Source organism: Arachis ipaensis, chromosome B9 (assembly GCF_059453495.1).
Source record: "Arachis ipaensis isolate K30076 ecotype BB chromosome B9, ASM5945349v1, whole genome shotgun sequence".
Classification (NCBI taxonomy): Eukaryota; Viridiplantae; Streptophyta; class Magnoliopsida; order Fabales; family Fabaceae; genus Arachis; species Arachis ipaensis.
The window spans coordinates 2,480,639-2,502,409 of record NC_142444.1 but is presented as its reverse complement, the minus strand read 5'-3'; the positions used below and the strand labels follow the sequence as shown (position 1 = coordinate 2,502,409).

Genomic DNA, 21,771 nt, shown 5'->3' with positions numbered 1-21,771 from the left:
AATGGTGATTATAGCAATGGTAGAAGAACCATGGTGATATTGATAGTGATGGAGCTATAATAGGTTATATGTCCCTATTAAATTAGAAAAATTTTCTTCTACTTTTGATCTTTTTAATCAATATATCAAGCTGAAGAATAAGAATATTGGGTCTCAGTGTATCAAGTGTAAACTTTTTGAACTATTGAATGCGCACATTACGTTCATCCACTTTTGCCTTCCTTTTAAGGAGTGTTGTTCGTTTGTGTAAAATTACTCAGCAAAGATGCAAAATCACTGGAATCGCAAGTTCACCTCCAAGGAAGCAGTTTAAGCCAGAACCTAACTGAAAACGAAATCATAACCCGTTTTTAGGATTAGGAAATAGGAACCATAGGTTTTGTTGCAGTGCAGCGGTGATTACAACATTTTTATTCAGAAAGAAAAATCTGTTGTTTAAGGGATGACCCAAGATATAAATATGTGAGACACAAGGATAGGGAGATTTTGTTCAATAAATATATATCTGAATTAAAAGCTACTGAACATGCTGCAAAATGAGAGAACAAAGCCAAAAAGGAGGAGCGGCCGGTATAAATGTGTTTCTCTAGCACTTTTGTGATACATCTCAGAGATGACTTTTTTTTTTTATAATGTAGCTGATTCTCTACATCTATTATTTGTGTTGATTTATTGCTTTAGTCGTATCCTGGCGTTCACTCAGCAGTTTATTTTGAATAGCTTTTTTGACATGTTAATTATATTCAAAATATTTACAGGATACGTTGAGGGAGAGAGAACAGGAGCTTCAGAAAAGGAAGGAAAGAGAGGAGCTGAAAATGGAAAGGGTGCAGGTGAAAATTTGAAGAAAGGAGGCAATCACTTCTTTTCAAGCTTTACTTATGGAGACAATCAAAGACTTTTTGGTATAACTTTCATTCTATATGCGGTACCATTAATCTTATTGCTATCTTTAGGATGAGTTTGGTATGTGGTTAAAATGGAGAGAAAAATTATCTAGATCTATGTGCACAAAGATCTTGAATCCATACATAGCTCACCCCTAGAGGATGTATGGACTCTTCTCTAATACTTGATGGTTGGAATTTGAAAGGTTCTATACTTTTATTGCTTGCAGGTAATTTCAATTATTTTATGGGAGATTGTCTCCTAACAACAACAATAACATGATATAGAGTAGAGAGGGATTCGAATGATCCAAGGGGAGAGATGGAGAACATGCACCGCTTTTTCCTTTCTTGCAGGTTAGCGTGGAGTTTATGGACTGCATTATTGGAGCTTAGAGACGAATTTGGATATGACCAGGAACAACTAAACAATGCTTTGAAGCTTGGCCAGTGGCGGGTATAGCAAAGAGAGAAAAATGTATGAGAGTCTCTATTTTTGTAACAATATGGACTATATCAAGAACAAAAAATAGCATTATTTTTTAAAATAAGATTTTAAACTTTGATGAGATGAAGAATGAGGCATTATATTGGCGAGATACATGGGAAAAGGAAAGAGAAATCTGAGCAAATGGGGTGGAAGAGATAGGTGGAATCCTATAATATAACTGATTTGTTATTGATTTTATTGTTACTTATGTTGTTGTTTTTGTTTGTTTTGATTTAGATAGTTTTGTTTTAAAAAGTGATTAGAGATTATACTGTGATGCAGAACATGGGATTTGTATACTGTTTGAGAACTTGATGAATTTAATTATATAAAAAAAAGTCATCCCAAAAAGAAAAACACACAAATACTAAGGGTTGAAATACATTAGAATCCATTAAATTTGCCTTGGAAGTTGGGAGATCCCATGAGAGAAGATGATTCCTGAAAGATTAAGTGCATGTTTGGGTGCCATTATTTTGATAAAAAAAGATCTTTTTTCAATGAAAAAAGATCTTTTTTTATTTTGTAGTGTGTTTGGCAAATTTCTAGTAGTAAAAGTAAAAGCACTAGAAAAATCAAAAAAACATCTTTTTTGAGAAGCTACAATTTACATCTTTTTTTAAAAGATCTTTTTTCTTTAAAAAAAAGATGTTTTGTAATCATTGATAGACAAAAATATCCTTACTAAAATTTTAAATAGACACCTTTTACCCTCTTTCTTTCCTGAATGAATGTACTATACATTCAATATCTCCTTCATGCCTTGAACCCCGTAACCAAATTCCAACTCAAACCACAATTCCTCTGGTTCGCATTACATTGTTTGGAGAACCTTTCATCATAGTTTTTCAACTCTCATGTTGCATTGCTATGCTTTGGTTTATGATTTTCAAGACATATATATTTGATATTAAAGCATTAATTTTTACGATAGATTGAAACTTTTAGCTGCAAAAGTCCCCTGCCAAACCATATATTGTGCAACACGTACAAACTCAAATATATGAAAAGTCAATTAACTAATTCATACAAAATCAACGCAACTTTTATTTATTTATTTTTTTTTGCTATAATCATACGTGATATCTTTTATTTTTGTTTTTATTTTCATAGATGGAATTATATTTTATACAGTGTTAATCTTGGCTTGTGTTTGAGATTTTTTAGGATTCTGTATCTAATATTTTGGGAGTATTATTGTGTAATATTTTGCCGGATTCACTATTGCAAGAATCATATAATATTTTGAGACAAAATTTTTAATGATTTGATATAAAATATAATCATATATAAATATAAAAAAAATATACTAGTATCAAAATATAAAAAAATAAAAAATCTGAAATGATTCACAAATAAAAACATAACATATTCGTTTAGCTTTTGTGAAATATATATATCTCAAGCACTAGAAAATTAAAATATTATTGTTTTTCTACACATTCAACAATAAATCATCAGCAATAAATCATCAGGTTCTTTTCTTTTACCCTTTGTTCTTCATATTGTTATTATTACAAGCTTCGTATTATTGTACCTTATTGTTATTTGCTTTCTTTCTTTTATTTCTTTTACCATTTTTTTCATATTGTTATTATTATTATTATTTGTTTATTTACGTTATTTTTTACGTTATTATTATTTGTTTTTTTATTTTTTCTATCATTTTGTCATTATTATTAATTTATTTGTGATTTTTATTTGGTTTTTTATCATAGTATTTTATTTTATTTAGTGTGTTATTATATTCACAATTATTATTTATATTACAATTTATTTTATTAACGTTATAGATTATAAAATTTGATATAATTTATAATTTATATAGTATGGCTCCAAAACTAAATCCAAGAAGAGGTTCTAGTCAAGTGAATATTGAAAACGAAGATGCAACAAATGAAGGAGAAGTAGAAACTGTAAAAGCAAAATGGGATGATTGGAATACTGAAATATTTTTGACTATCTGTGTGGAAGAGATACGAGATGGTAATAGACCTAATAAACATTTCAGCAAAATTGGTTGGAAAAATCTACAAAAAAAATTTAGAGAGAGAACAGGGCTCCTATATGTGCATAGACAACTAAGAAATAGATGGGATGCTCTTAAATCTTATTTTCAATTATGGGCTAAATTAGTTGGACAAGAGACTGGTCTTGGTTGGGATCATGAGAAAAAAACAGTGTTAGCTTCTGAATCTTGGTGGACTGATAAGATTAATGTATGTTAATTTTGCATTATAAAATAATACAATAAGTTAATTTTATCTTTAAAATTTATTAAATATCTTTTATATTTATTCTTTTACATATTTTAAACAGATTAATCCAGAATTCGCTAAGTTTAAGAATGAAGGTCCTAAATCTTTAGATAGGCTTGAACAATGTTTTAAGGACATCGTAGCTACTGGTTATAGTGCTTGGGCGCCATCGGAAGATCCAAATCCTGAAGAATTTAATCAGAACAATGAGGGTTTCGAGAGTGGAGGTGACATGAATTATACAAATGAATTTATTGAAGAAGACATTGCAAATTATACAGTTGTTCAAAGCCCTACTAGAGAGAAAAGAAGGAAAACTTCTAACAAAAAAGTTGAGAAACGAGCTGGAATAGCATCTAGATTACAGGACTCACTTGATCGTATTTTGGTTGGTGTGGAGTCAAAAGCTGCAACTAAGGGAGATGATCCTTACTCCATCGAAAATTGCATCAAGTTGCTACGCAAATTACCTGGCCTAGAACCATATAGTCCACAGTTCTATTTGGGAATTAGATTAATGGCTAAGCCACAATATAGAGAAACTTTCATTGCATTGAGTGATGATCCCAATCAACAACTTGGATGGCTAGAATCTTTTAAATTGGATGATATGAACCGTCTCTAAATTTTATTTTTAGTTTTATTTTTTTCTGCATGAATTCTTATTATCGTTATTGTTGAACTTTAATCTAGTGACAATGTTATAATTTGTGTTTTGATTTTATATTTTGGAATTTTATTTAATAATGACATTGTGAATAGTATTTTTTTGCTTTGTTATCTTATTTTTTATGTTAATTTAAATTATACAGGATGAGTGATTATGAAACAGATAATGATACTGAATATGAAGAATATGAAAAAGATTACGAATCAGCTGCTATATTAGCTATTTGTGGAGTTGCCAATTATTACTTGCGATATGTCCTCAAACAAGAGAAAAGGACTTCAAAACTATCAGGATATCAATGGTTATTAGAATTAAAGGAAGGGAATGAAATGCGATTTTTTGAACAATTTAGAATGAGAAAATCAGTGTTTAACCGTTTATGCAATGATTTGGTTCTCAATTATGGCTTGAAATCTACACGAGGTGTTAGTGGAGAAGAGATGGTAGCAACATTTTTATACATGCTTGGGCAAGGAGCTTCTTATAGAATGTTAGAGGAGCGATTTCAGCATTCAGGTGAAACTATATTTCGTCAATTTCATCATGTTCTATCATGTGTGAAGAAATTGGCAAAAAATATTATTAGACCTATTGATCCTAGTTTTGGAGACACACCTAAATATATTATGGATAATGATAGATATTGGCCATATTTCAAAGATTGTATTGGAGCTATAGATGGTACGCATATAGCCATTCATGTTCACCAAGATGAGCAAGTGCGATTTATTGGTAGAAAAGGAAATACTACAACAAATGTAATGGCCGTGTGTGATTTTAATATGTGTTTTACATTTATATGGGCTGGTTGGGAAGGTTCTGCACATGATACAAGAATTTTTATGGAGGCTCTTCGAACAAAAAAGCTAAATTTTCCACATCCACCAGAAGGTTAGTTATGCCATTTAAGTTTATTTCGAGGTTACATTTTTTATCATGATAATATGTGGCTTGATTTTTGTATATTTTTTAATGTATTTCAGGTAAATATTACTTAGTTGATGCTGGTTATCCAACTTTTAAGGGATTCTTAGGACCTTATCGTCATACAAGGTATCATATTCCACAATTTAGACTAGCACCAAATTTTAGATCAAACAATGAAAAGTTCAACTATTGTCATTCAAGTTTAAGGACAGTAATTGAAAGGACTTTTGGAGTATGCAAAGCAAGATGGAAGATACTACAAAACATGCCATTAAGAGCCAAATTTGAAACCCAGCGTGATATCATTGTTGCATGTTTCACTCTTCATAATTTTATAAGAATGATGGATTCTGATGACATAAGTATTTTGCAAAAGTTTGAAGATATTGTTTCGTTACAAGCCAATGAAGATGACGGTACTACTGTAAGAAATGGATCAACAAATTCTGAAATTAATGAATGGGAAGAACCAAGACAAGAAGATGTTCAGGCAATGGAAGAAATAAGAGACAATATAAGAGATCAATTATCGGATCAAATAAATTAGTATAAATAATTAGTTTTCTTTTATTATTATTAATAAACTCTTTTATGATTGAATGTCCTTTTAAGTAATTTTATTATTATAAAAGTACTTTTGTATTTTTGTATCCAAACAATAACATCTTTTAAATAAGTACTTTTAACTAAAGTATCCAAACATAAAATCACTTTTACTTTTGTAAAAGATCTTTTAAAAAAAGATCATTTAAAAAAAGATCTTTTTTCATAATGGCGCCCAAACAAGCCCTAAGTCTCTAACTTTGAAGCCTTGATGTTGTAACAAATGAATTTCTAAATTATGTATTCATTACATCATATATTAGATTGCTATAGAGTAGTATGATATAATCATATTGTCATTATGTTGTAAAATGAAAAAGCATCACTCTTGAGTTTGGCCAATGCTTCACGTCTTATTTTAATTTTTCCATGCAAATTACAATGAGAAATTCCCAATAATTTCATTATAAACCATTAAACATTCGTTCAAATCCCTTGACATTATCAAGTTAGTTTGTCCAAATATTAAGTGCCTCAAATAAGGAAAATAGATGAAAAATAAAATGAAAAAAAATAAAAACATATGTATGATACATTTTTCATCCCTTTTAATACTCAATTTTACTTATAAGCTATTTTGAATCGAAACATAACTATCATAGTGCAAAAGAAAATTGTAGCTCATCCTGTAAAAAAAAATTATCTGTTATTTGATTTTGTACAGTGTAAACACAAAAAGTGCATCTAGTATTGGTGCAATGAAAAAAGAGACATAATTTATGAGATATGACATGAGGGATGTTTCGGTGTTCTATTTGTGTGTGTAATTATATTCCTATAATTTTATATTCCATCAATTTTGTTGTTTTGTTTCCAAGTTACTATCTTACGAGAAAAATGAGTATGTTGAACAAGAATGTTGAAAGAATGGGGTTAACTTTATCTTGAATTCCTTAAAGTGAAGAGATCTGTTTGGTCCATAAGTGGAGAGGCTTTTAGGCAGATGGCTATTATTCTTTAACTCTTGGAACCATATGAAAAATTGATATCCTCACTTTTTGCTTTTAGCAAGAAAATTCTTGAGTTTTTATCTTGAAAGATGTTTGCCTTCCATTTAGGATAGTGTAAGCTCTTTGGTTCTTGAACTTACATTTACACATTTTTTTGCTGCAAAAATTGGAGGGAGAATTTTGTTAGATCATGGGACTGGCATGATTATTGGTGAATCTGCTGTTATTTAAAAGACTTTCATTAATGCAAGTGAGTTTGTTTTACTTCTAATTATTTTATGTGAATTTTAACAAGTTGAATGTTTCTCAGTCTATTTTTAGATTAAATAATTGGGTATACTAATTAAAACAAAGCTTTCATATTTTGCTTTTTTATATAAAAATCTTAATATATTTGTTGTTTGTATGGTTTGATATTTTGAAATCTTTTATGTGTATTATTTATGTTGTGTAACTATATTAATGTTATTTAATTTTTTTTTTTTAAAAATACAGAATTCTATTAGTAGTTTAAGAATTCATACTACATATATGAAAGATTCAGAGTTCAACGTAATCCATATAAAATTGTGTAATCAATAAAAGATATTATATTAATTTATATTTAGAATCTTACTTAAATCCGTTGTATGGATGTTAGTTTCATTGTATTGAATACATAATTTTTCTTTTCATGTTATGTAGGATATTATTTAGTTGCACAACATATTAGCCCATTGACAACTAGATGGGAGCTACAGTTTGCTTTTAAGAAATATTTGAATAGTATTTCGGATGAGCATATAAATAAATGTAGTGCTTAATATCTAACTTTTATTGACCGTATCATGTTTAAAAAAGTTTAAAGTATATGAAAGATAATAATTATAATTTAATTTAGTAAAAAACAATTAACAATGTGTAATAGCATAGTTGTCAGAACCGAATCGGTGATCGAACCGGTGAAGTTATTGGGTCACTGGGTTACTGGTTCAACCGGTGGATCACTGGTCGAACCGGTTAACTCGGTATAATTAAATAATTATATAAAATTTAATTTTTTTTATTATTAGTATTTTTAAAAAAATAATTATTATTTTTAAATTTTAATACTTTATTAATTAGTTTATATTTATTTTATTATTATATTATTATAGGTGAAAAGTCACATACAATTGTTTTTTTGTGAAGTTGATATTTAAGAACCGTTGACTAGTTTAACTAAATATCATCTAGCGATTTTCAACTATCAACTTCATATGAAGACAAAAAACAAAATAATATATTAAAAAAATAATATTAATAGATATCAATTATCATATAATCATGAAAAAAAATAAATTGTGATTAATTAAATTTTTTGTTTATCTTTTTAATTTGTATATATTTAATAAAATTTATAGTTAAATAAAATGTAATTGATTTAAAAATGAGTGACTTTGAAATTAAAATAAATTGAATATAAGTGAAAAGAAAGAATGCTATATGTATTATAATTTGTATATTAATTGATGAGAATCACTTTAGCTTGGTGGTAGAAGCACGCATGCTTTATGCTGGAGGAAGGGGTTCGAATGACGCCTTGACACTTGGCAGCGCTGGAGGGTTTAGAGCACGGTGGAGTTGCAGATCGATAGTCCATTGTAGATTCACCTTCAAACCGAGCGGTTCGGACCGGTCTGGTTTTTACTGGGTTTGACCGGTTCGTAGCGATTCTCTATCTTAAACGGTTAGAAGCTTAGACCGGACCGGTATTGGGTTTGATTTACCAGTTTTTTGGTCGAACCGGCTGGTTCGGTCCGGTTCTGACAACTATGTGTAATAGTAGTTAAAGATAATATGTAAATAATTATGGGAAAATGCTATTTGTACAACAAAATTCAGCTTTTATTCAGCCTTTAAATTTAATATTTTATTATTTTAACTTTTAATTAATCATATTTCCTATTTTTAAGGAACTACTTTTATTTTGAATACTTATCACTGTAAAATTTGTAACTACTTACAATACATTAATTTTTTGCAAACCAAACCATAAAACTCGTAACAACTTTTCGTGTACTAATTTTTAAAAAATCAGTGAAGTTTTCAAAATAAATTAAACTCACTTCAATTATTTTTTTTATTCAAAAACATTCAAAACTCATGTAAAAAACACATCTAAAATTAAATAATCAACATAAACACATTTAAAATTATGTATTAACACATCTAAATTATTGTCATTGTAGTTCTAAATTATATATTGAACACAGAAAAAATTAAACTCAAATACACATCCAAAATTATAAGAATGCATTTTAAATATTTTATCAACACATCCAAAATTCATGTAAAAAAACTTATATATGTATATAAGAACATAATGAACAACATAAACACATTCAAAATTAAGTGTTGACACATCCAAATTAGGTTAACATTACAACTCCCAAATCAAACATATGAGTGAAAAAAAAAATATAATCACAAATACATTTAAAAAAAAGAAAAAAAAACACATACACTTCCAATATTATACATAAATTTTAAAAAATAGAACTTTTTATTAAGCGAAAAAAAGGATAACATATCTTCATGAATGAACTCAACCAAATTCTTTTAAAATTTTGCAAGCAGAACTACCAGAGACAGAAGGAGTGCGACGTAGTGGAGGAGACAAGGAAGGCGCTAGAGAAGAAGGCGGTTGTGCGTGGCGCAGGGAGGAGACCAGGGACGGGAGGAGCCCCATCGATGGAGGAGGCGCGGGGTGTGTGCAGGGGAAGTGTGCATCGTGGGGAGGAGCGCGTCGCCGAAGGAGGTGATCGTCGCAGGAGTGCCCAACGCGAGAGAAGACAAAAGCGGTCACAGATGAGGAGGGGGAGGCGCTGCAGCTCTGGATCTTTACGGAGCGAATATTTTACTAGTGATTTAAGATGTTTAAGATTTATTTTAGAATTTTAAATTCAAAATTTTAAATTCTAACTAATTTGATTTTTGGATGTATATTTAAATTGTAATATATTAATAATTAAATATATTAAATCTAAAATAGAAATTTAAAATTGAAATTGAAATTTTAAATTTCAGTTTTATTTAGTTTGTATTTTGAATGTGTATTTAATTTTAAAAAGACATTAAATCTATTTATAATTTATAGATATGTTTGTTTTAATTTTTTTTAAATTATTGTAATAAAAGGCTGAATATTGTACAACTTTTAAAGGATACCTAGTTGAATTGATAATTATGTATGTTTTTAGAAACAGTCAAATTATTGTGTAAAGATGTTAAAAAAATGAGGAATGTTAGGAGGTCAGCAATTTTGGTGTTTTGTAACCATCAATTGGCCAATAATAGTATTTTTAATGGTGTGAGATGGCATCTAATGGTGGGAGATGACTCACTTTTATTTTGATGATTAAGTGGTGGCCAAAAAACACAAAAGTTGCTGACTTTTCCTTAAAAAATTTATTCTTTCGTTTCAAAACTTCTATATTTTTTTTTTCAATCTCTTTAAATACTTTGGAATATTAAAAAGGATTAAAATTATCTTAAAAAATACAATAGTTTAAGTAAGTTTAATTATATTATTAGTTTAAGTAAGTTATCTTTAAAAAAGGTAATTTAAGGATTTTATTTAATTTTTTAGGATTTGAATAATTTTGCTTGTAAAAATCATATTTTATGAATATAAATGATAATTTCTTTTTTTATGGATAGATATATCAACATTTTCAACTTTTATAGGTACAAATAGAAATTTATTCTTATTCAAATATAATAGTATATATGCAAAAGATGAATTCCTCCTCCGATCCTCCCTTTAATTGCAAAGGTTAAATATCATCTATTTGATTTAACTAATTTTTACAAAAAAAATAAAAATAAATTAAAATAAATTAAAACAATGCTATTTGCACATTAATTAGATTTATTACATACAAAATATAAATTGATTACAATAATACTATAGTTCTTTAAATTGATTATTGTTTAGCTTTATTTTGATTTTCTTTCATTTGTCATAGTATGTTACATCATTTTCTCAACGTCTTCCACTTCTTGTATACAGTAGCGGAAATATCATCTTCCAGAGGAGGACGTGCATGTGTTCCCCACTTCCCCGTTACTTCATTATGGTAACACTCTTCGAAGATTGTCAATACCTACATTTTCTCTTTTTTTTTGGTACTGGAACCCTTATTTTTTGGTAAGCCAGTGAAAAATTAGGACAGAATTACTTGTTCACAATAGTTTTATTGGCAATGTCAACGAAATTAGTATTTGCGTTTTATTGTGTATGATATAGTAGGTTAAAATAAAAAATAAATGTGAAATGTGTGTCAATGTATATTTTGTTGTTGTTTTTTATTTATTTTTTACTCTTGTTAGAACTCCATCCTCTTTTATTGGAATCAAGAACTTGCTATAAATAATTATAAAAATAATAGCAAGTTATATAAAAATAAAATCACATGTGAAAAAATAAAATTAAAATTAAAATTTTATACCACACACAATATTAAATACAAATTTAATAATAAAAATAGAGTAGTAAAATGATAAAAAAAATACTTTCAAATGGTTCGGATGAAATATGGTCTGAAAATGGTAGTGAAAGACAAATATTTCTAACAGATGGAACCTTACGTAAAAATAGTGGTGGAAGGCTAGTATTTCTAATAGAAACAAAAAACAATTTTTACGGAAGAGGAAAGTCATATATTTCTATTTTTTCAAAGAATTGTGAATTAATTTTTTAAAAAATTAAAAGATTTTTTTTTAAATGATGTCAAACACGCATATTCTGACTTTTTATAATTTAAAAGTAAATATATATATATATATATATATATATATATATATATATATATATAATTTCTGCTACTTTCCAATCAAACTCTTTTTCTCTCTTCCATCAATATATATTCTACAATTTTTTGTACCACAATGAATAAGAAAAGAGAAATTTTGACGGTTATAGATAAATCTATCTATTAATATTCTATTTTATTTGTTTACTTGTTCATCTATTTATCTACTTCTACTTATATATATATATATAATACAGTGAAATTCGATTTTCATCAAAACTTATTATTGTAAGATGTCATATTCTACTTTTTTTTTTTTTTTTTTTTACAAAATAGAACATTACAAGTTTACAACTTACTATTATTCTTATATATTTTTATGATGATATTAGTATTACTATTCTTATATACAGTAGCGGATTTACAAGGCTTAAGCTGCTCATGGTTCCTCCAATTTTTTTTTTAAAAATATTATTATTAATTTATTATTAATTTATTATTATAGATTAAATATATTTTTATATATTACACACTAAAAAAATTTATATGTTAGTAATTTAATATGTATAAATTATAATGTGTATTATAATATATCAGTAATAATTAACAAATAAGTTTACAAAATAATAAAAGCATATAAATATATAAATAATTGAAAAGTTATTGAAAAATATAAATTTGGATTAATGTAAAAAGTAACAATTATAAATTTTTTTTTTATTTTAACTCTTTCTTTAACAACAGTAATAGCTGAATAGATTTTTTAAACAATAAAAATTATAAAAACAATACTTTAAAACAAGATGAAAGACGAACTTTTAACAGATTATATAATTGTATATATTGAAAAAGAGAATGCTTCAAAATTTATTTCAAATGGTAAATTGATAATTTTAGTTATATCGCAGAACAAATTTAAAAATACCAAAATCTTAAAGTAAGTAATTGAATGTTAATTATTATATAATATAATTATTAATTTTGACTTATATACTATAAATTATATTTTATTAATTTTTTATTATGTTATATTTTAATTTATTTTGTATTTAATTTGGTTCCCTCTAATAAAATTTTTGGCTCCGCCATTATATATATATATATATATTCTTAGTATCAGAAATTAATTTTTAAATAATTTGTTAGTTGGTGTAATTCAATAAAACAAGTGACTAGTGATGTACCAAGATATGTATAACTAATTTATTTTAAATTAGATAAGGTTGTTTTTCGTAACTTATTATAAAAAGGTATGATATATATTGGTGTAATACATTTTATATGTCCATTTTGGTAAAATTCATCGATTTTAAACTCACATTCTAATAATATTATTAAGTAAATATTTTATGATTATCATATATTTTGTACTTACTTTTATAAGTACCTCATTTGTACTCATACGGTATGCAATAATAGAAGAGATTAATTAACAGTTAGTAGCTAATAAAAATATTAAAAAAACCAAATAACAAGAATAAAGGGTAATGCTAGGTAAACAAAAAAAACAGCCAAAATTTATCTTATTTAATATTAATTAATTATCACAACAATTAATAAATGTTAAATAAGATAAGTTACGACTATTTTTGACTAATTTTTTTTTGTTACTAAATATTTTCGAGAATAAAATAGAACAAATAGCTTTATAAAAGAAAACCAAAAGATTGTACAATAGTGATATGCTGAGGTGGAAGAGAAAGTTAGAGTCTGTTAATAAAGATCAGTTAGAAACAGTTATGGTGTACAAATTAGTTGTAACGAAAGTGGTTGTAATGTGATGAGATCATAGAGAATATAATTAATTATTAACACGTGTTTTTTTCTATCAATTTAAATTTTTTAAAAAATGATAAGAGATAAAGAATGAAGCAAAAAACTCTTTCGGTGGTTCAATACTGTAATATGAACCAAATCAATATAAATGGTATATAAAATATGTTTTTTTTTCAATAGCTTCAATATGAACCGCATAGAAGTATAGTTGTAAAAATTGAATCGAACCTGTCGGTTTGATCGAAAAATTGGTAAATTAGATTTTTGATCGATCCAATTGATTAATATGACCGAACAAAAAACAAAATCGTTGAGAATCGGTTTGAACTGATCAATTCTGATAAAAATCGAAGAATCGACGATTTTTGTTCAATTGCTCGGTTCAAAAGTTTTTTTTTTTAATTTACTTGTCAAAACGACGTCGTTTTGGTTTAGAAAAAAAAGAGAGACTCGAATAACCCCCCCCCCCAATCCCTGTTTCCCCAACCCTAATCCTCTAACCAGTAACCACAACGGCTAGCCCTCCCTCTCAGGCCCTCACCTCCTCACCTCGCAACCTCACCTTACTCTGTCACTCACCGCGCCACTGCCGCCCGTCGTTCGCCGTCGTCTTCTTCGTCTCACCTTAGAACCGCGGCTCCGCTTCGTCTCACTTTCGTCCCTGTCTCTCATATTTGTCGTCGTCGTCGTCGTCTTCGTCCTCTGCTCTATCAAACAGGTTAGTTGAATATGTTGTTCTCTTCTGTTCTGCTCTGTTCTTCTAATGCTTGTTGAAAACTTGAAAATTGAAATTATGAAGCTGTTATGAATAATGTTGTTATGTTGTTTAGTTGTTCTGTTCTGTTATAACAACTTGAAATTTTTGGGATGAATATGTGAAATTTCTGTTGTTGAAATAGCTGATTGTTGAATATGCTTGTTGAAAACTTGAAATTATGAAGTTGTTATGAATAATGTTGTTATGTTGTTCTGTTCTGTTATAAAAATTTAAAATTTCTGGGATGAATAGGTGAAATTTCTGTTGTTGAAATAGCTGCTTGTTAGAATAGGTGATGTTGAAGTAATTGTTTTGTATGAAACTATGAATTTAAGGTTGCTGTATTGCTAAATAGGGAATAGGAAATAGAAAATTTAGGGTTGTTGCTGTTTTATACTTTTGCTATTCCATATTGTTTTAGAATGGCTTCCGTGAATACACCATCAGAAAAATACCATCGCAAGAACAAAGATCAACTCTTGATGCATCAATTGAAACCCAAAAAAATAATAATAGTAGTACTAACTAATTTCATATATATCTTTGTATTAGTTATTTTTAGACTTTGAAATTTAATTGTTTTTAAAATGTTGGTGAAGAACTAAAAATATGTATTTTAAATTTTTTAAATTTATGACTATTTTTAGTATTTTATATTTTTTATTTACGTAGAATTAATTTTATCGGTTCAACCAATAAATTATCGATTGAATCAATAAACTACTGAACAAATAACTTAATCGATTTAATCACCGATTCAATTCTTACCCCTATACATAAAAGTGACCACAACACGAACTAAATTAATTCACAAAAACAGTCCTGACTTGAAAAAAAAATTACAAAAACACATGCAAACATGTTCATTAATTGTTGCCTAATATTTCTACAAAATGCAATTATTCTCAATAAGCCTGCCCCTAATAAAGCCTGCCGTCAAATTTACTAGTTGCTAAGTTGCTTAATTATCACCCAACTTATCCATTCCAAATATTTAATTAATAAATCATGATTCATATTATATTATTAAAAATAATATTACACATCCAAATTTTTTTATTAACTAAATCTAATTAAATTAATTTAATATAATAAAAATTAATTATAATTAATATTATTCAAAATTTTATTTTTTAATTTAATTAAATTTAATTCATAAAAATACTTAGATATATAATATTACTAATATTATTATACGGGGTACAGGTTGATGAGGACACATTGATATCAAAAGGTCTTAAGTGTCATATCTCACATGGTCTTTGCCTACTTCATAGGATTAAGATCTGATTATCATTTATGAATCTCTTTTACCTTCTCTGGAACCGACAATGTATTTTATTGGAAAATAATATTAGAAACCGGAAAAGCATGTGCCCTCCAATTACAACAATTAAGAAATAAACACACGTGTCCATTTCATAGAATAGTATGTTACACAATTTGTAATTTTTTATTTATTATAATATACTCGAATGTGAAAAATTTTAGGAAAAAAAAAAGGTTAAATACTCATCTTTAGAAATATAACTATATCTATGTTATTTTTTTATCGGTTTAAATTAAAAAAAAAAAGAATGCTAAGAGCAGTAATTTTTGTGATTTGTAACCATCAAATAATCATCAATGATGGTTTTAATGGTGTAAAATTTCATCCAATAGCTCACTTTTCTTTGCTGGTTATATACTGGTCAGAATTTAACAAAGTTACTGGTCTTCTAGACTTTTTCTTAAAAAAATAATATTATGATATATATTAAAATTTTATATTAAAAAATGTAGAATTTAATCAGTAATAAATCCAAAAAAATTAAAATAAGGTAAATAAAAAAATTATATAAAAAATTAAATAAAATTTAAAAAAATTTATTTAAAAAACATATTCAAAATATAACTATTCTTATTATATTTTATTATCAGCTTAAACTTTTTAAAATAGTAATACCATGACACTTGCAATAACAAAAAAATATACTTATTCGGAGAATGAAATTATGATAAGAGTTTGTAATAGTTTTTTTGTTTTAGATTGGCATCTCTATGACAATAAAAGATTTCCATATTTATTAAGTCCATAATAATTTATAAAATATAAGAATTAAGGATAAATAATATATTTTAGATATGTGTTTATTTATTTAATTATAATATTTGGAAAGAGATAATTTAAAGAAAATCTAAAATTAATTCATACAAAATATACGTAGAATACTACGTAAATATAATTTAAAATACGTTATTTATAAACTAATATATATTTTCAAAAATAATAATTTTTGAAGTTGACAACTTTACACCGTAACAATATATATCATAATAACATGTTCATTTGTTATTAAAAAAAAAAAGTCGTTTAAATACGAAACTGAATATATAAGAAAATGCATCAATGAATAATGAAAGATACCTTGTGAAAAGAAGGAGAGTCTGCAAAATTAAACATATAAAAATTATGATAGTGGATAATTCTGAAAATGAAGTAGCCGCTTTCATAATTCAGAAAGACAAAATTTGGTATCAATCTCATTATTGCATTATAAGATAGAAAACCAATTATATAATAATAATATACATTAAGAAAATTTTTTAAGTGTATTAGTATATTAATACTTCAATAATTTAATAATTTTTAATCGTTAATTTTAATTATAAAAAAAATATATAAAAAATATATAATTAAAATTAACTATTAAAATTTATTAAAATACCAATATATTAATATACTTAAAAAAATTTTCTTACATTATTGATTTTACATTGTCAGATTTGCTTAGTACTACGGTTGACATATCTTCAGGACAAAGCTATCTCTCTTCCATATCCTGCTGCTGGAAATTGATGGAATCTTGTGAAAAATTGATTTATAAATTCTAAATCAATTAATTTACATTATAGGATAGTTCCAGTGGCAATCATGTAATTTCACTTCAAATTCAGTGTCGGTTTCATGAAATCATTCAAATAAAAAGCCATTGTGTGTTCTCAAGTCTCAACACATACACTTATTCATGGAGAAGCTCAAATTGCTCTCAGTGTTGATATTCTTAGCAATTTGCCACACTTCTTTGGCTATCACAGATGGTAAGCTATACATTATTATGCATATATATAATGGGAGAGGTTATTTTTATTTGAATATATCAATCATAACTAAAAGTTTTCTTAATGAGAAATTTAAATTTTCCGAGAAGAAAAAATGTTGTTTAATTTATTTTCTAATATACATGTATATAGTTTTGACTTTGTGAATTATTATTACTCTATTAGATTTTTCTAATGAGATTTTTTTTTGAGATTAATTATTACATCTCTTATTATGTGTGTATTTAGTTTACTACTTCATTAGACAAATGTATGTATGTTGAAACATTTTTTTTCAAATTATCATTAACTTTCAATTAAATATTTACTTAAGTGTTCGCCTAAAGATAATAACTAAAATATAAATATGTATTATGTTAATTAATTTAGTTAAATATTTTAAAAAGATTATATTTTACATAAAATAGAGAGATTCACGAACATTTATGTTTATGTAAAGTTGATAGTTAAAAATCTTTAAATGATTTAATATATTTAATTAAATTAAAATTCAATAATTTTTAACTATTAACTTCACGTTAAAAATCTTCAAGTGCAGTTGATTTCACGTGAAGTTAATAGTTGAGAGTCGTTAGATGAAAAATTAGTCAAATCAGTCAAATCATCTAACAGCTCTTAACTATCAACTTTCATGTGAATTCGACTGCACCTGAGTTTACACCAATTTTCACGCGAATTTACACTAAACAAAAGTTGATTAGGTTTGTTACCAAATGGAGACTTCGAACAAGGACCAAAACCATCACAACTAAAAGGATCAGTAGTAACTGCTCCAAACGGCATTCCACATTGGACAACCTCAGGCTTGGTCGAGTACATCAAATCCGGCCAGAAACAAGGCGACATGGTGCTTGTCGTCCCCCAAGGTTCCTACGCCGTTCGCTTAGGAAACGAAGCGTCAATCAAACAGAGAGTTCAACTTTCAAAGGGGATGTTCTACTCCATCACGTTTAGCGCTGCGCGCACGTGCGCACAGGACGAGAAGCTCAACCTTTCTGTGACTCCTACGAATGAGAGAAGAGATTGGGGCGTGTTTCCGATCCAAACAATGTATGGTAGCAACGGTTGGGAAGCGCTTTCATGTGGTTTCAGAGCGGATTATCCTGTGTTAGATATTGTCATACACAACCCTGGTGTCGAGGAAGATCCTGCTTGTGGTCCTCTCATTGATTCTGTTGCTTTGAAGCTTTTGACCTCAACAAGGACTAGAGGTAATTACTAATTAATCTAATTTAGTAAGAAATTATGATAATCTAATCAAAGATTCTAACTTTCTATGCAATAATGACTAAATAACTAATGCATAATGTTATTATTATTAAGTGAACATGAGAATCAAAGTTTATAGTAATAAGAGAGAGAAGAAAAGCAGAGCAATTCAAAATCAATTTGAAATTTTAATGGAATTATAATTAAAATCTGACTATTTATATAAAAAGGTTTTTAAAAATGTTATTTATTTATTAAAATCCTATGAAGCACGGATACTTCGCCGGATTGTCATGTGTCCGTGTGTCGGACACATTTCATTTTGAACGCAACATTCACCAACACTCGTTCGACATGCATGTCTGCTGTGTCTAACAGTGTCTTAATAAAAAATAAAAATAAAATTTTAGACGGACATATCTAAATACCCTCACGTGTCAACATACATGTTCAGTCTTATTCTTAATATATATTTTTGAAATAAATTTAGATATAGTATATATTATTATTTATTAAAACAAAAAATATTTTAAATACTTGATATAATTAAAATAAGACATTAAAAATAATTAAAAAATAATTTATATTTTAATATCAATAAAATATCAAAATATCACTACGATTTATTTAAAAAATACTTTATATTTTATATGTATCTGTGTCCCCGTATCTTATAAAATTTTAAAATTTGCGTGTCGGCGTATTCTGTGTCCGTATCAGTGTCTGTGCATCATAGCTCAAAAAAGTCATTAAAATCAATCACTAATATATTTATATATGTATATATAATTTAATTTATTTTTTATATTAGTGACTGATTTTAGTGTACATATAATATAATTAATTTTTTTTAAGATAATAATTAATAAATTTTAAATAATTTAATATATCTAACTAAATTATAAAACATAATATATGTTCATATTTAGGTACGAAGACATATATTCGTAAAAATTAAAACTATATTATTTAAGCTTTTAAATTTTTAATCAAGTCCATACATTTAAAAAAATGTTTGTAATCAAATCCATACAATATGATTTGTAGTTAATAAATTAAATTTTTATATTATTTAATTTTGTAAAGTTAGACATGAATCTATTGAACTATAGATATATTGGGTTGTAAGAAGAATCTATTCTCCATTTAGATTAAAAATAATTTAGAAAAATAACAAAAATCAGGCAATCAATAACCAACCAACATGAATTTGGACGTAGTACAAATAATGTAATTTTTAACGGTAAAAATTTATCCACAATTAACTTCATATAAAATTAATAGTTGAGAATTATTAAATAATTTAATATATTTAACTAAATTATTATTAATAACTAAACTTTATATTAAGTTAACTACATTTAAATTTTTACTGTATTTAAAAGCGTAAAAAAATATTGATTTTTTTTAACATAACTCGTGTTTATTTAGTTTTAACGATGTTATATTATTGATAAATGCGGGAATACTCAATTGTTAAAAAAAATTGACAAAATAAAATGTGATATCTAACCCTTTTCGATAAATGCAGACAATTTGCTGAAAAATGGAAACTTCGAAGTAGGACCATACATGTTCCCTAACACACCATCCGGAGTCCTAATCCCACCCCAAATTGATGATACCCACAGTCCCCTGCCAGGCTGGACGGTAGAGTCTCTCAAAGCCGTCAAATACATTGATTCCAAGCACTTTACCGTTCCCGAGGGCAAAAGGGCGATCGAGCTCGTGGCCGGCAAAGAGAGCGCCCTAACGCAAACGGTCGTCACCTTCGTCGGCCGAGTCTACGATCTCACTTTTGCCGTCGGGGACGCTAACAATGCTTGTGAAGGCTCAATGATGGTTGAGGCATTTGCTGGCAAAGACACTGTCAAAGTTCCTTACAATTCTAAGGGTAAAGGAGGGTTTGTTAGGGGGAAGCTAAGGTTCAAGGCTGTGACAACACGCACAACAATTAGGTTCTTGAGCACTTTTTATACCATGAAAAATGACCATTCTGGTTCACTTTGTGGTCCTGTCATTGATGATGTTAGATTGCTAAGTGTTCGTTATCCTAGACGTATTGGTAATTAAGGTTATTTGCTTGAGTGTGGTTGATCTATATATTAGGTGAGCATATTATAGTATAATACAGATTAAATTTCTAGTAATAAGAGAGATGATCAACATTCAACAATCTAATCTTGTATGTTTGATCATGAGTCTTTATTATTCTTTTGTCTAATGTTCTTATTTTTACACTCTCTTCACTCTTCTCTTTATTTGTTTTTTTTTATCCACTAAAACAATTCTGCCAATATTTCATATAGGTACAATTTTTTTCCTGTCATATAATAAGAAAAGGACTTGTATAATAATGAGTAATAGCTCACATGGCATAGTCTCCCCATATTCAATTAATAAGTTGCGGGTTCGAGTCTCCTATCTTTAGTAAAAAAAAAAAGAAAAGAAAAAAGAAAAGAACTTGTATATGCGTCTTTAGAGAATTCATTTTCATGTTATAAAGTTTTAATTAATCAAAGTATAAAAAATTTTAAAAAACATAAAAAAAAAAAACTACTATCTATCCATTCATTACCATGACTTCAAAAGATTAATCTTTATAGGAGTATCTATTCACTAAAATCAATCACCAAAATTAGCTACTAATATAAAATATATGTTTGAATATAAATACATATTAAAAATAAATTAAATCACGCATGTATTTATACACAAATACATTAATAGCTGGTGTTAGTTACTAATTTTAATTTACAAATAGCATTTTTGATCCCTATATTACCAAACCAATTAAACCGCACTAGTAACACCGAACTAAAAAAAGCACGGTGACTTTCCCTAATCACCCCTGCCTGCATCATCTCCTCTACCAACTTCTCAATCTCCTCCTTTGGATATTCACTGGATTGGTTTCGGGCAGCAAGTGAATTTGATGCTCAATTTCCTTTTGTGGAGGTAATTGCTCTGACTCTTTGAATACTTCTTGATACTCATCTAGTAACAGTTGTACCTCTTCATCTTGTGCACTCGGTTCTGTTGTAGGCATCAATTCAATCACACGCAGGTGAAAAAATGAGGCAATCGCATCTGCTGACTCCATTTTGTTGAGGACTCGGTTTCCTACTGTCCCCAGCTAGAACAACCTCTCCCTCTGCAACTTGACAGTAATTTCACCCACTTTGAATTCCATGGTCAAGTGCATGTAGTTCATTGTAACATCATCGAGTTGCATAAGCCATTGCGCTCCTAGAACAACATCTGCACCCTTAATGTCCAGTATGAAGGTCTCCAATCGAAAACCATACCCTTGCATATGCAATGGCACCGTGCTGCACTTGGACGCACAACTGATACACTCCCCATT

General features: G+C 27.6%; 2 protein-coding genes across 2 annotated transcripts; both read left to right on the top strand.

Annotated features, from left to right (window-relative positions):
- The first annotated feature begins 3,206 nt into the window (after positions 1 to 3,206).
- Positions 3,207 to 4,260, top strand: LOC107614656 (uncharacterized). The gene is made up of 3 exons (XM_016316798.1): positions 3,207 to 3,363; positions 3,514 to 3,596; positions 3,697 to 4,260. The coding sequence occupies exons 1-3, from the start codon at positions 3,207 to 3,209 to the stop codon at positions 4,258 to 4,260; spliced, it is 804 nt and encodes a 267-aa protein (XP_016172284.1).
- A 12,841-nt stretch (positions 4,261 to 17,101) lies between these two features.
- LOC107619236 (BIIDXI-like protein At5g11420) lies at positions 17,102 to 20,608 on the top strand. Its single transcript, XM_021110925.2, has 3 exons — positions 17,102 to 17,174; positions 17,897 to 18,406; positions 19,936 to 20,608. Exons 1-3 carry the CDS (start codon positions 17,102 to 17,104, stop codon positions 20,475 to 20,477), a joined length of 1,125 nt encoding a protein of 374 aa, XP_020966584.1. The 3' UTR covers positions 20,478 to 20,608.
- Positions 20,609 to 21,771: the final 1,163 nt, after the last annotated feature.

Bases quoted from the DNA above. Each gene is read 5' to 3' on its own strand.
- LOC107614656 (XM_016316798.1), top strand. From the start codon at position 3,207: ATGGCTCCAAAACTAAATCCAAGAAGAGGTTCTAGTCAAGTGAATATT. The intron at 3,364-3,513 runs GTAATAGACCTA...GGGCTAAATTAG, and splicing joins TGTGGAAGAGATACGAGATG to TTGGACAAGAGACTGGTCTT. The intron at 3,597-3,696 runs GTATGTTAATTT...TATTTTAAACAG, and splicing joins GGTGGACTGATAAGATTAAT to ATTAATCCAGAATTCGCTAA.
- LOC107619236 (XM_021110925.2), top strand. From the start codon at position 17,102: ATGGAGAAGCTCAAATTGCTCTCAGTGTTGATATTCTTAGCAATTTGC. The intron at 17,175-17,896 runs GTAAGCTATACA...AAAGTTGATTAG, and splicing joins TTCTTTGGCTATCACAGATG to GTTTGTTACCAAATGGAGAC. The intron at 18,407-19,935 runs GTAATTACTAAT...CGATAAATGCAG, and splicing joins GACCTCAACAAGGACTAGAG to ACAATTTGCTGAAAAATGGA.